The sequence below is a fragment of the Eumetopias jubatus genome, unplaced genomic scaffold (genome assembly GCF_037043125.1).
Source record: "Eumetopias jubatus isolate StellerSeaLion01/CBP00866 unplaced genomic scaffold, mEumJub1_p1.0 scaffold_1, whole genome shotgun sequence".
Taxonomy (NCBI): Eukaryota; Metazoa; Chordata; class Mammalia; order Carnivora; family Otariidae; genus Eumetopias; species Eumetopias jubatus.
Genome location: NW_028274807.1, coordinates 47,715,019 through 47,730,906, shown reverse-complemented (window position 1 = coordinate 47,730,906; position 15,888 = coordinate 47,715,019). Strand labels below are relative to the sequence as shown.

Here is a 15,888-nt window from a genome sequence, read left to right as displayed (position 1 = left end):
GTAAGTATTCATTCTTCCTGATGGCTGAGTAATAATCCATTGTATATATGGACCACATCTTTATCCATTCATTTGTTGATGGACATCTTGGCTCTTTCCACAGTTTGGCTATTGTGGACATTGCTGCTAAAAACAGTGCAGAGGATCATAGGGGAAGGGAGGGAAAACTGAATCGGAAGTCATCAGAGAGGAAGACAAACCATGAGAGACTCTTAACTACAGGAAACAAACTGAGGGTTGCTGGAGGGGGGTTAGGTGAGGGGATGGGGTAATTGGGTGATGGGCATTAAGGAGGTCATGTGATGTGATGAGCACTGGGTGTTATATGCAATTGATGCATTATTGAACGCTACATCTGAAACTAATTATGTACTATATGTTGGCTAATTGAATTTAAATAAAGAAAGAAAACAAATAATGAGAATGTAAAACAAAACAAAACAAAACAAAAAAAAGACTTGAGGTGTCTGTACCAAGTTTCCTGCATTCATTTATTTCTCATTGCAGCAACAAAATAAACAAGTGTAATTCGATGTTTAATGAGTTACAAATGGTAGTAAGCCCAGACACCTTGAGCATAAGTAAGGCAAACAAAACATTTTTCTTAGCATGGATGTTAACTTTAGATGATCTGGGAATAGTTGCTCCAGGCCCCAAATAACATGACTGATGCGCAAAATGCATTTATCACCCGAAGTACTTACAAACCTAAAAATAACATATTTGAATTAAAATACTTTAACCAAATTGGAAATACAAACAATATACCAAGAATCATCCTCAGCCGCCTGTTCTCCAAGCAAAAGGTCAAAAAACAAAGCCATGAACAAAAATAATCTAAAAAAGAGAAGTTCATCCAGAAAGACTAAATGTCCATCAAAATCACATCTCTTCTTCTGATTCTTGTTCTCGTTCAGCATTTTTCAGGAGTCCAACTTCTGAGGGGCAGAACCTCTGAAGTCGAGATTTAACCAACCTGAGGAGAATGAAAGGCATCTCACGTTATGCTGTTTAATAAAAACCCAGAACAACGTGTATCTATAATTCAACAAACTCCGAATTATCTGTGCAAATGGGAGAGGCAATCCAAAAAAAGAAAATCACTTTTATTTGGCTTTGGAGCTACCTGAAAAATTTTTGTGGATTAAAGCAGGGTATAAGTAAACAGATACAATACAGTTTTTAAATGTATAACGTGATTGTTTAATTAGGCATCAGAGAATGCCTAATTATTCATAGCTTTGATCATTTCTAAAACAAACAAGAGAATCTCTGGGCTGCAGCAAGCCCAGATGAAACCAAGCTCAGCCTAGAGCTTTTCCATCAAGTATACACCTAGCTATGTATTGCAAAAAGGAGCCCTCTCTTGTAAAGGAAGTGCATAAAGGCATCTCCTTCCCCGTGTCAAGCCCCATGTCAAGTCTGTCCCAACTTGTGCCTTCAGAGGGGTGCTTTTGTGCAGGCCATGAACTGCTCAACTGCATGTGATGGTCCATGTAGTGATCCATGATGAAATAAGAAGTTGGAAGAAGTGCCCTCCACCTTTGTGATTGTTTTCATAGATTAAGAGATCTGTAGGTCTGGGGGTAAGCAGCAATATAATTTTTGATGCTGGAAGATATGAAGGTTCTTAGTGGCAGAAACTCAGCAGACTCTCCACTTCCCCGATGTAATAAAAACTAAGCAAAGCATGATTATTCATAAAGACATTGTACTATGACTATATCAATAAAACATAGTTAAATTCCAAAAATACATAGGAATACACAAACAAATTTGATACACCAAATCTTCAAAATCATTCTCATTTTGTGAAAAACGTCACCAGCCTATCTGCATCCCCTATTTTCTGCCTCTCTTCTTCTTCCAGTGAAGGCCTGCCTCCATAAATATGCAATGACTTTACTTGTGCTCTGGATCCCACTAGAATAAAAGCTTCATAAAAGCAAAGACCTTACCTTATTTAGTGCCTAACGCTAGCCAGAGCCTAGAACAGCATCTGGTGCATAACAGTGGCTCAACACACATCTGATGAATCAATGTTCTTCAGAGCAATCTGCCAGGAGTCCATAATACTCACTTATTCATAGAGGTTAATTCTTCGGTCACTTTCAACTCAGCATTAACTCCTCCAATATACAACAACTGAGTAGTACCAATAACAACTATTGACTCATCAAGATCAAGGAAACCAATCAAAATAATTTGCCTTGATTATTAATTGACTATTGATGTTGCTCCCAATGTCCTCAGCTCTTCAAGGCACTATTCTTGTGAAAGACTAATAGGCTTAAATAATTTAAAGGCTGGGACAGTGTTTGTGTCATATTTTAGATCCACACAATTATCTCTACATTGCACAGCTTCAATACATGCTAAATGAAATGGATTAACTGTTAATTCATTAGTTAGATTTATTCTTCGTGGCTCATGTGGAAAATAAAACAAACCCATGGGTACTTATTACAAATTAATTGTTAACCCAGATCCTAGTGACTCTTCCTGTTCCCACTCCTCTTTCCTGGGCTGTGTCTGCTGTTGCTACAAGCTACCAAGATGAGGCATGTTCAGGCTCTATCTGCACCCTGTAGCCCTAGGTATTGGCACGTGCATAAATGGGCGCTGGAGACAGATTAAAGGCTGGAATGATAAAGAAGTGCAAATAATTGCTAGTTCCTGGAATGATGTTTGTCCAGGATACTAAGGTTAGGATGTGTCTGAGGTTTTGCTCTCATAGATTTTCTTCGATTAATAAGAAAAAGAGCAGAACTGAGACTCTGGGTGTACTTCCACAGTGCATCTGGAAATCAAACTTCCAGAAGGCAAACCATCATTTTCCTGGAATTTGGTCATCTCTATTTTGTTCTTCGAAATGAGTCACCCGAATTATTGCTTAGGAAACCAACCTGAAAGTGGACATATTTCTCGACCCATAGAGAGGAGCTTTTGAAATAATTCTATGAATAGTGGTATTTTAAATATGTAATACAGAACATCTAATAAGATTTCCAAACAGCTAAGTCTCTCCTATGAATTGTCATTTCAGAACTGCAGGTATGGGTCTGAAAGAGGCAATCTTTGAACCATTATTCTGGAAAGTTATGAGGCTGAATGAGGCAATCTTTGCACCATTATTCTGGAAAGCTGGGAAGTAGAACTTCACTTTTCTAAGATTTGGGGGGTTGTGGTTCCATAATCCAGTTTTGTTTCCATGGTGATCTTTGCACTTTCAGATATAATGTCCTGAAAATCCATCACCTGTGACTGAATTACAAACTACTCCAGTCAAACCCTGAAAAATAGATTGTCAAAACTCCTTATGATTATAGAACTGAATTAGCCTGCCATGTGACCTCACTGAAAGTCAGTACTGAATCTTCATGACATTTTTTAAGCTATTGCTTAAGTTTATATCAACATACCTCACATCATGAGCTCTTGTTCTTATATTTCCAAGAGCACTATGAGAGCAAGACTGAAAAGCATCTGAAACATGATTTCCAAACAAACAAAGCCCATATTCACGTAACTCTGAAGCAGATCTATTAAAACAGTAAATAAGTGTTTATTGAGTACCCCCTATATGTTTGACGGTATGCCAGGAGCTGTACAAATATAAAAAGGGTATTTTCCTCAGGGTGATACAATCTAGCTAGCGGATCAGGCTGATGTAAGCTAATAGTAAAGAGATCACAATTGCTAAAATGGGTAGTAGTGACTAAAGTACTACACAAACTCCTGAAGGGAGATGAGGGCTAGAATTGTCACAGAAGTTTTCATAGAAGAGATGGGCATTTAATTTGGATATGTCAGGTAGAGTGGACTAAGTGGCCCAAAAGGTAAAGGTTGAAAAAGACAACATGGACTTTCTGGTTTCTAGAAAACTGTAAGTGGATAAGAGAGGTCTGAAGCTTTTTGAAACAGGAAGAGACAGTAGTCTTCTTTCGGCTCTGGAAGAGAGCCGACATGAGCTAGAGAGGCTCCTTGAAGGTTGCCATTATTCTTGGAGGCTGTCCAGCCCCTAAGGAGGTGAGGCCCAGATGTCAGCCTAGAACAACAGAGGAAGAAGCCAAGTTTCACTCAATGGCAGAGCCAGTTTTAACAGCCATGTGCATGCTTTGGAGGAATGAAATAGGACTAATAGAAATCAGTCAATGAGAAGCTAGAATCTCCCAGTACCCAAAGCACTTAGACCCCTAGAAGGAGGTAACTACAGATCAAAGTAAGCTGACCCAAAGCCTAGCAGAGACATCAGGAGCTAGACAAGGAAATTGTTCTCTTACTTAGAGACCCAGCACCAAAGCTGCTTCAGCAGTGAAGCTCAGAGAAGCACAAAGCAAAAGAGAAGAGTAGAAAGCTAGTTTTTGAAGAGGATGAGACCCCACTGGGCCTAGAAGCAGTTACCACATTTTAGGAATCTAGAGAACCTGCTAGATGCATACTGCCCAATATGGTAGTTGCTATGCATTTACAGATATTTAAATTAATTAAAATTATTGTGGCACCAGGCACATGTCAAGTGCTCAATAACCATATAGTCAAGTAGCTCATGGCCACCAAAATGAAGACTGCAGATATAGAACATTTAGGTCAGTACTGAAATCTGAAGAATTAAGTGTGGGAGCCTGCATGCCTAGTAGTTGGGACCAGCCAGACCCACTGTGGTTTGGTATTAGCTACCTTAAAGACAGGAACCATGTTCAGCTCTTTCTATTCCTTTTTATCCTTCAAGCTGAAGCTTAATTCTCAACTGCGAGGAAGCCTCCTCTGGGCTCCAATAGTGCTTTGTTCTACTATTTCCACCTATTGCATTGTATTTCAATTGTCTATCTCTCCCCCTTAGGGTCTATACCTTATGCATTTTGTGATACAGAAGGAGGAGAAGGAGAACAAGAAAACTAACAAGAACAAGAACAACGAGAAGAAGAACTTCCGCTGTGCCCTTATTATGTCCTAAACAGTTTAAATACATATCTCATTTAGGTACTATTATTATTCCCATTTTGTAAACAATAAAACCGAGACTTAATGTGATTACATAATTTGCCCAAAGTCATACAGCTGATAGGTAGCAGAACTAGGAATATGTGCTTTATCAATCCTGTGAAACATTGTATCAGGGTCTAAAAACATGATTTTTCAACTGAATCTTACTTTTAGAAATATTAAAGTAAATGTCAAATTAATCATGTACTCAAATTTGATGGGAGATATAAATATTGGTCAAAAAATGACAGCAAGCTTGTGAATTGCTATGACTGATATACATGTGGGCAAATGGAGGGCTCACTGCGAGTATGGAGAGGACCATCTGGAAAAGGAGACAGCATATGCAAGGACATGAAGGCACAGAAAAGGGTGTTGAAGGGTGACACACAGGTTAGAGACAGAGCTGAGACACTGTTGAGGGAGTCTAACTGTAAGCCAGCATTTATTCTTTCGAGGGGGACTTTCTGGGTTTGCAGATCATTTTCTGCTACATTACACTGTCTTGTGGAATACTAAGGAATGAAGTTCCCCTTTGAATTTCAAGTTCAATACTTTCGAGTCTTGATGATCATATACCAAGGAAGAGAACTTACGTGAACAAAAAATCACTAACTTACCAAGTGACAAAGGCATAAATCATTCCAACGACGATAATGCTTAATGCATAATGCCAACAAAAGCATATGGTAAGAAACATAATGTTGTCATGATCCATTGCATCCCACGCAGGACCTCCACCGGGGGGATAAAGGACAAAACCAATCTGTAATTTAAAACAAAAAGCACACATTAAAATAATCAGCCACATTCCCAAAGATAGTACATTTCAAAATGTTTGGTTCTAAGATTAATCTTAACCAAAGTAACTCCAAATATCTGAGATGCTACAGATAAGACATCAGATAGTATCTACCAGGTCATATTTTTAAAAAAAAATGTTAAGGACATTGAAGAGCAATTTTCAAAATATGAATAGGAATCATCTCTGTGGATTAGTGGACTTTCAGAGAATGTGCCAGGTTTCTAAGTTGTGCAGTTTCACGCAGTTATTTCGAAATTAGAGTACAAAGAGGTTTTAAAATAAATAAATGTTCACAGCTAACATTATATTCAATGATCAAAGACTGAAAGCTTTGCCCCTAAGATCAGCAACAAGAGGAGGGTGTTGGATTCACCACTTCTATTCACCAGGAATTTCTAGCCAAAAATTAGTCAAGTAAAATAAATAAAGGGTATCCAGATTCTAAAGGAAAAAGTGAAACTATCCATATTCACAGGTTATATAATCTTATATATAGAAAATCCTAAAGAATCCACACACAAAAAAACTATTAGAGCTAATCAATGAATTCAGCATACTTGCAGGACACAAAATCAACAAACAAATTCAGTTGTATTTCTATATTCATGCAATGAACAATCCAAAAATTGAATTAAGAAAACAATGTTACTTACAATAGCATTGAGAAAAATAAAATACTTAGAAATAAATTGAATCAAAGGGGTTCAAGACTTGTACACTGAAAACTACAAAACATTGTTGAAAGAAATCAAAAACCTAAATAAATGGAAATACATCTCATGTTCATGGACTGGATGATTTAATATTGTTAAGATGGCAATAACACCCAAAGAAATCTACAAATTCAGTGCAATCTCTATCAAAATCCCAATGGTCTCCTTAATGCCCATCACCCAGTTACCCCACCCACCCACCTCCCCTTCCACAACCCTCAGAGGGCACATGATGTGATGAGCACTGGGTGTTATATGCAACTGATGAATCATTGAACACTACATCAAAAACTAATGATGTATGGGGCGCCTGGGTGGCTCAGGCGTTAAGCGTCTGCCTTTGGCTCAGGTTATGATCCCAGGATCCTGGGATCAAGCCCCACATCTGGCTCCATGCCCGGTGGGAAGCCTGCTTCTCCCTCTCCCACTTCCCCTGCTTGTGTTCCCTCTCTCGCTGTGTCTCTCTCTGTCAAATAAATAAATAAAATCTTTAAAAATTTTAAAAAAATAATAAATAAATTAAAAACTAATGATGTAGTATATGCTGGCTAATTGAATTTAAATTTTAAAAAAATTCCAATGGTCATGCATTAGTGCGTCATGACTTTATGGTTCAATAGTCCATTGTATTGATATACCACATTTTGTTTATTCATCATCAGTTGACAGACATTGGGTTGTTTTCAACTTTTGACTATTGTGAATAATGCTGCTATGAACAATTTGTTTACAAGTTTTTGTTTGAATACTTGTTTTCAGTTCTTTTGGGTATATACTTAGGAATGACATTGCCAGGGCATGTGATAATTAAAGCTGCATTTAACTTGTTGAAAAACTGTCTAATTGTTTTCCACAGTGACTGCACCATCTTATATTCCTACCAGCAATTTACAAGGATTCCAATTTCTTTTTATTCCTTTTTTTTTTAAGATTTTGTTTATTTATTTGACAGAGAGAGACACAGCGAGAGAGAGAGAACACAAGCAGGGGGAGTGGGAGAGGGAGAAGCAGGCTTCCCGCCGAGCAGGGAACCTGATGCAGGGCTCGATCCCAGCAGCCCGGGATCGTGACCTGAGCTGAAGGCAGACGCTTAACGACTGAGCCACCCAGGCGCCCTCAATTTCTCTTTATTCTTACTAACACTTGTTATTTATTATTTTTACCATCCTAGTGGGTGTGAAGTGGTATCTCCTGTGGTTTGGATTTGCATTTCTCTAACAAGTAGCAATGTTCTTCATCTTTTCATGAGTTTATTTACCATTTGTATACCATCTTTGGAGGAATATCTCTTCAACTCCGTTGTTCATTTAAAAATAGTTATTTTTTGTCTTTTAGTTGTTGAGTTTTGTGGCTTATAATGTGTACCTCCAAAAGGATATGTTGATGTCCTAACACTTGGTGCCTGTGAATGTGACCTTATTTGGAAATAATGTCTTTGCTGATGTCATCAACTTGAGATGAGGTCATAGTGGATTAGACCTGGCCCAAATCCAATGACTAGTGTCCTTATTATGGAAGGCCAGGTGAAGACACAGGTACACAGAAACCCACAGGTGTACCTATGGCGGCAGAGGTTGAGGTTATGCTGCCATAAGCCAAGGAATGTCAAGGATTGCTGGCAGCTCTCTAGGAGAGTGGCATAGGACAGATTCTCCCTTTGGGCCCCCAGGAAGGAACCAACATGCTGACACCTTGATTTCTTGATTTCTGGCCTCCAAAACAGTGAAAGAATAAATTTCCGTTGTTTTAAGCCATCCAGTTTGTGGGACTTTGTTATTGGAGCCCTAGGATACTAATACAAGAGCTAAGACCAAAATAAGCAAGGAATATCACTTATCCTAAACCTCAAGTCTGGACACTTTGGTGGCTCTTCTCCATCTTTCAAATCCCAACTTAACTTTACCTTCTCCTGGTAAAGCATAGAATAAATAGTGTACACTCATGTGATTAATATGGTAGAACCAGACTTCAGATCCAGGTCTGCCTGACCTAGAGTCTCATGGACTTCTCCCTCCATGCCATAGTCACAATCGTTTTCTGGAGCTTCCAAAATAAAATATCTCTTAAGTCACCTTCATTGGTCGTTACCAATTCTACCAACCAAATGTTTACTGTTTTATACCAAGAAAAGAGAAACTTTGAGCACCTCTCACTACTCATCTCCTTGAGACCCTCAAGCCTGACACTGAAAGCTAAAGACTTAACTGAAGGCCACTGTGAAGCCTATGAACAGCGTTAACTGATGTGATTATTGTGAAAGTCATAGAAACATTCCAAGTCATTTCAGGATAAAAGCAAGTGAATTAGGAAAGCTGAAAACCAAGGGCCACAAAATGCCACAACTCATTAAATCCTCCTTGATATATAGAATCAGCCACTACTCTCTCATTAGTTATTCTAATTTGCTTCCTAATGTAAAATTCCAACCAAATAAAAGTCTGAAAAAGAATTTTTCTTGCTGTATCTTCTATGCCACTCCTGAACATCTGTTTTTGAATAGTTTAAGCTTCATTAATATCACATTTAAAATGTAAATAATTATCTTCTCTAATATACAGCAAGCCAGGGGCTCATTTCCTATAGGTTAGAGTTTGAATTTCCTAGTGTTTTATGTCTTATTCTCCAATCACTTATCTCAACACTATCAGCCTTAAACAAGTATTTGATCTACCATATCAGACTCAGACCACTCCTGCTTAGTTGGGTCTTTTTGACATCTTTGAATGAACTTTCATCTTTCATAAAGACAAAATAAGGCTGCACTTTACTTTGGGTTCAACAATCTGGGAAGTCATGGGAGGGGTCCTGGGAGCAATTAGTTGGGGAGGGTGATGAAGCAGAAGTTACTGTTCAAAGTAATGGGAAGCAAAGACAGCAGAAGTGTCTTCCTCCTCCCCTGATGGTCACTGCCTCAACTCTGACAATGATAGGAGGGAACTTGGAAATGACAAAGTGCGGAAGTGAGCTTTAGAAATATTCTCCTACAGGGGTGACTGGGTGGCTCAGTCGGTTAAGCATCTGACTCTTGATTTCGGCTCAGGTCATGATCCCAGGGCTGTAAGACTGAGCCTTCCATCCCCTTACCACTCCCAGTGGGGGCTCTGTGCTCAATGGGGAATCTGCTTGAGATTCTCTCTCTCCCTCTCCATCTGTCCCTTCCCCCACTCATTTCCCATCATTTACATATGAGTTATAAAAAAAAGGCCAATCTGAACATTTGCCTCATTCATTTTGCATCTCCTTATTTATAGTTCCAAGAGTCTGGGTGTGCTAATCTGTCTACATATTCTTTATGCACTAGTATTAACCACCTATGGACAAGTAGAAAGAGAAAAAATATGATGAAAAGCAAATCACAATGTCATATTATCAACTTAAGACAGAGTTTTGACCATAAACATTCATATACCACACATAGCACCAAAATAAAAGCGGAATAAATTCACCTACGTCTCTAGACATTTTTGTTTCAGAGGATCTGAGGGTGGAGAGACGTACTACAGTTAAACCTTCATTTCCTGCCAGTGTGTGTGTTTGCATTGGTATTAAATGTTCATTTTTCTTTAAGCCTCCAAACGTTATTTTGTCTAGCCACCAGGTAAAAAAAGAAACTAGTCTAGACATACTGATAGATGGAAAAGATTTTTAAATAGTCACAGATTTATGCCCAAAGATTTTTTTTTTTTTTAGATTTTATTTATTTATTTGACAGAGAGAGACACAGCGAGAGAGGGAACACAAGCAGGGGGTGTGGGAGAGGGAGGAAGCAGGCTTCCCGCGGAGCAGGGAGCCAGATGCGGGGCTCGATCCCAGGACCCCAGGATCATGACCTGAGCTGAAGGCAGACGCTTAACGACTGAGCCACCCAGGTGCCCCAATGCCCAACGATTTTTAACCTCATAGCTCTTTCCTAGAAAAGCTTTTGGTAAAATATAAAAACATTATTTCTCTGCCAGAGGGGACAACATTAGGTGAACCTATTCTCAGTTGTGACAGCCCATGTTTCTTCCCTCAGATTCTTAATCATTAATTATTAATGGAACACTAATTAGTTTGCAAATCTCTGCAATAACCTCATCCCAAGTTCCTGCTTTCTGGTGATGAAACATCTCCTCTAAGAAGTCATCCCCTATTAAACCACATTCACCTTTTATCTCAGACTTTCCTTACATCTATATGTGCATATTAGAGTATGATTTACCAGTCTCTATAAAATCTAAGTTCACTAATTGGAATACATGTTTTTGACAACATGCCAAGGTTAGGTAGTCAAGAGAGTAAAATGGAAAGAGCCTGGGACTTGTGGTCAGACAGACCCACATTTAGATTCTAGTTGCATTACTGTGTGAGTCTGGGATAGTCACGGGGTCTCGCTGAGTCCTATCAGTAAATTTGGGATGATAATACCTAACTTCCAAGTCGCTGTGGGGACATAATGAAACAACATGTATGTAATAGACCTGTAGAGTGGCTGGCACATTGTTGTTTCTCAATAATTAATCATTTCCTCTCCTTCCTGCCTTTCATATATTTCTCAAGCTCATCACTCATTAGGTTGTAAGCTGCTTTAGCAAAAACAATGGCTCAGAATTCCTACATTATGGATATTCAGGTGTGTGAGGAAGATGAACACACCCCACTTCCTTCCCGGATGCTCTGTCAGTACTCCCCCCAGGGCCTCTGGGCTACTTAAAGCAACATCACCTCTAAAAGACCCACATTCTCTCTACAGGCAGCACATCAGAAGGAAGTGTCCAATTCTGGATCAAAATACCCCACCAAAGAGAGATGGATACGGATGGAGACATCAGATCCCTTCACAGGAGGCCTCGACTCACCTGCCAAAACCAGCTCCCCTGAAGCAGGATAAAGCTTGTCCGAAGAAGTTCCACAGTGATATTGGTCCGTATGAAGAGCTCCAAGAAGGCAATCAGGCCTGTCACAAAGATGGCCAAGACCAGCAGCTGGTGCACAAAGATGTCCAGCATTTCCCGGCCATGAGTGTGATTATACATGATAAAAGCTGATAGAGAGGGAAAAAATAGTTTCTCTTTTTCAGTGAAACCAAGGGACATCCACCATTTCTCTCCCTCCCTCTCTCCCCCTCCCTCTCTCTCTCTCTTCCCCACCCCACATAATTTTATACACACACACACACACACACACACACACACACGCACACACACCAATTTGTCCAAAATATCAAGTGCTCTCTGCTTCCCACAATAATGGAAACTTCTAGCATTTTTGGAGTCATCACTACCTCTTTTATTTTTTAGATTTTATTTATTTGTCAGAGAGAGAGAGACTGTGAGCACAAGCAGAGGGAGAAGCAGGCTCCCTGCTGAGCAAGGAGCCCGATGCAGAACTCCATCCCAGCACCCTGGGATCATGACCTGAGCCGAAAGCAGACGCTTCACCGACTGAGCCACCCAGGCGTCCCATCATCACTACCTCTTAAGAATAGAGATCTATCTCTCCTTTTCCCTTTCCCAACCTTTATTTTCTTGTCTAACATATCATGACATTTTCAACTAACGATATTTCAAACGTCTTCTATGAAGGAGGATGAATAGTAAGTGTGATGGGGGCAAGGGAGGAAGACTTAGGATGAATACACAGATGAATGAGATAAGGAATTCGGTCCATTGGAGTAAGGAAATATATATATACAAATCATAACAGCAGACTTTGATGGCTATGACAAGATGCTCTGGAAGCTCCCAAGAAATAGTAACTACCTATGTTATTTAATCCCATGAGCAGATTCCAGCTTTATCTTCAACCTTTTCATGTAGATGAAGAGGAAAAGATGTTCACTCAAAATATGGTTAACATCCTGAGATACTGAGAATCTTGCTCTTGGTTGTTGATGCCCATCTTTTAGCTAGCCTTTGTTCTCAGAATGGGGTTGGCAAAAGTCCTTATCTTCAGATGGGGGAAGGAAGGTGGACAGTTAGGAAATGACTGCCTCCTGATCCTTTGGGGCTTTTTTAGTTCTATCATCAATCTATTCCTTACAAATACAATAAATGAAAACAAATTACTAAACACCTGTTTTCCCTACATAGTAACAGGGACATCAGCTGAACAAAAAGTGTTTTTCATTGGGGCACCTGGGTGGCTCAGTCATTAAGCGTCTGCCTTCGGCTCAGGTCATGATCCCAGGGTCCTGGGATCGAGCCCCACATCGAGCTCCCTGCTCCGCGGGAAGCCTGCTTCTCCCTCTCTCATTCCCCCTGCTTATGTTCCCTCTCTCGCTGTGTCTCTCTCTGTCAAATAAATAAGTAAAATCTTTGGGGGGAAAGAAGTGTTTTTCATTAACCTCTCAAAAATAGGATCTCCTCTTTTTAGTGACTGATTTTTTGACCCTACTTCTCACGTAATGATGGAGTTGCACTACATCAATATGAAAAAAGCTAGTTAGCAGGTTAGTAGTTTGCTGTGAGTGGTCTCCTTGTTTCAGGATACTCATGCTTCACTACCCTGAGCTCAGTTTCACTTGTTAAAAATGGAAATCATAATTCTCTCCAGGATAACCCAGAGATAAATAACCAGGGTAGGTGGTTATTTAAGAATGATGTGAAATGTGAATAAAGCACATCAAAGGATGCTGCTTGTCCCAGTTTACTGTACGAGTCAGTAGGGAGGGAAAATCCTTGGCGTCCTAATACATCTGATTATCTCCCCGTGGCCCAAATAGATGGCCCAATTGATCAAGACAGCACCAGGACACTAAAGGAATATTATTGTACAGGGCTAGACAAGTGTCCAAGGATAGTGAAAGGTACGGGAACATACTCACTTATACTTACCCTCCACAAATAAGGCATTTGACAACATTAACTTGGTTAAGGAGGCGGGAAGTGAATTGATGAAAAAGCCTAAGATGTTTGTCACACCCAGCAGCCCAAAGAAGAAATACATGGTGAAATGGTGCCAGCTCAGGAGTTCGACCCACTGGCCCTCTTTATAGTTATATAAGGCCAAGTGGGGCCCTCCAGTGATAAACTGCTCCCCAAGCATGCCTGCAAAGGAATATATCACAGTTTTAGTAACCCTCCCCACAACTTCGTGAAGAAAGCAGGAAGACGCAGGATTAACCCAGGCCTTAGTCTAATCTAATGTCCTTCTACGATGCTGATTTTTCTCTCTGGGCTGTTCCCTAACAGCTAAGTACTGGGGCTTTAGGCTGGTTTTAGAAGTTCAAATACTGGTTTGGATGATCAACTTTTAGTCAAAGATAAACCAATTTAGTCAAACATCTAGTTATTTCAGATCATTGAAGCTGATCATTTCAGTTCTTCATAGTTCCCTGATCAGTTCCACTGATGGTCTTAGTTCCCATTTTCATCTAATGACTAGATAAATCCTACAGAGGCTGATTACTTGCTTCTGACACATCCTGCATCTCTGGGTGGCTGCCAAGAAGTAGCGAGTTGTGCTTGATTCAGAATCAAAATACTAGAGTTCAGCTTTTCCCCAAGTCAAGTTTACAGAAAACACAGATTATAGCACCTGGTCTAGTCAATTACAGAAACAGTAAAACTTTCTTTAAAATGCTGCTTTATGTGTCAATCTATGGAATTTGGCAAGGCAATCCCTCTCTTTGGAAATGGTTGCTCTGTAATTTCATGTCCACAGCAAAGATCAATTGCCATGAATAAAGCAGGAGGAAATCCAAAGGGAAATGAAAAAGTTCTGCCTTTCACAAAGGAGAGGCTACAGTGGAATTCTAAAACCACAGAAAATTTTCACAGAATCTTATAGTCAATGAAAAGGCCTTAGAAGTCATCTGGCCTAACTTCCCTTTTCAATTTAGGAATCACGCAAAAAGGATGAATGCATAAAGCAAGGTCTTCTGCAGCCTGACCCCTCTGTACAGTCCATCAGCAACAACTTATGACTGAGGCTTTCCCACAATAACTTGATTATTTTGGCATCATTTTGAGAAATGGCTTCTGATAGAGTTTCCTCGTTCAGGCATCAGAATAAATGACATAAAATTATTTCAAGGTTCCAACTAATTCAATAAAGGAAATTCACCTTGAGTGGGCAGGCAAGTTAATATCCATCACTGACTCATTAAGGAATAGGCCTTTGTATAAACATGAAGTGTCACCTTCTAACAAATTATATCAGATAAAAATTATAGTTAGAATATGTGTTCAGAGATATTTTTTAATAAAAATTCACTTTAGTGATTTGTTGATTTGATATTTAATTTTCTCTTTGCATGTAGAAATACCCAAAAGGAGAAAACAGAACACAGAAATGGTCCACTCACCAGTGATAGCCATGCTGATTATCATGATTCCCTCAAAAATTTCTATTCGATGGAATAATACTTTGGAGCCAAGGTAGGAAGTCCGTTTGTGCTTTTTGCAGGCATACTTCAGAATGCACCTGGTGGTCCACCAAATACCCATCATAATGAAGAAGGTTCCGGGGAGGGCATGACCTTTGAAACTCCCCATGTCTACCAAGATTAGAACATACAGAAGATGAAGACATTTTGTTTCCCGAACTTAGCCAAAATATCACTCATTCTCATAAAATATGATATTTTCTGATGATTATGGATATACCATTGATTTAAGAGGAGTCGATGTTACTGTCAATCACTGCAATATCAACAACACCAACAAGAAAAAAATTCATATTCATTGAAAACTTAGCTTGTGCTAGGCACTATGTCAAATGTTTTACACACAATCTCTACCCTAATTTTTACAACATACCCATTTTCAGTTGGGACACAATATAAAATAATAAATAATAAAAAGAAATAGCTTCCATTTTTGGTCAGTGCTATAGAAAATCAGTCTTGAATTATGTGAGCAGCCCTTTGTTCAAATGTCCTGTACCATCAACAGAATAATGAAAAGAGAATTGCAGAATCCTCTTTATGAATCTCACAGTAGGCCAGATGTAGGAGCACTGATAAAGGAGATTTCAGGTTTCCCCTGGCCCAGCAGAGGACTTTATCTCCTTGAGTGGGTACTGGGCATTTCAGTTCAGGGGAGACCATTTTGGGTGACTTCCACATCCTTCACAATGGTGAAATTTCAAGGGGGAACTGTGAAGTTAACTCAAACAGTAAGAGTCTCTTAAATTTTCAGTCGAGTCCCCAGGTGGACATTTTGGCACATCCCTGAATCATCCAAACCTTCAAATAGAATCTGACTAAATATAGTTGACTCTGAACAACACAGGGTTGAACTGCTTGGGTCCACTTAGATGCAGATTTTTTTGCAGTATGTACTGGAAATGTATTTTCTCTTCCTTACAATTTTCTTTATAACATATTCTTTCCTCTAGCTTACTTTGTCATAATAATACTATATATAATATATGTAGCATACAAAATATGTGTTAAGTGAC

General features: G+C 39.4%; 1 protein-coding gene across 1 annotated transcript; it reads right to left on the bottom strand.

Annotated features, from left to right (window-relative positions):
- Nucleotides 1-882: 882 nt before the first annotated feature.
- Nucleotides 883-14,981, bottom strand: TMEM45A (transmembrane protein 45A). The gene is made up of 5 exons (XM_028119146.1): nt 14,792-14,981; nt 13,320-13,532; nt 11,343-11,527; nt 5,607-5,752; nt 883-976 (listed from the first exon to the last, which is right to left on the bottom strand). Exons 1-5 carry the CDS (start codon nt 14,979-14,981, stop codon nt 883-885), a joined length of 828 nt encoding a protein of 275 aa, XP_027974947.1.
- Between the last annotated feature and the right edge of the window lie 907 nt (nt 14,982-15,888).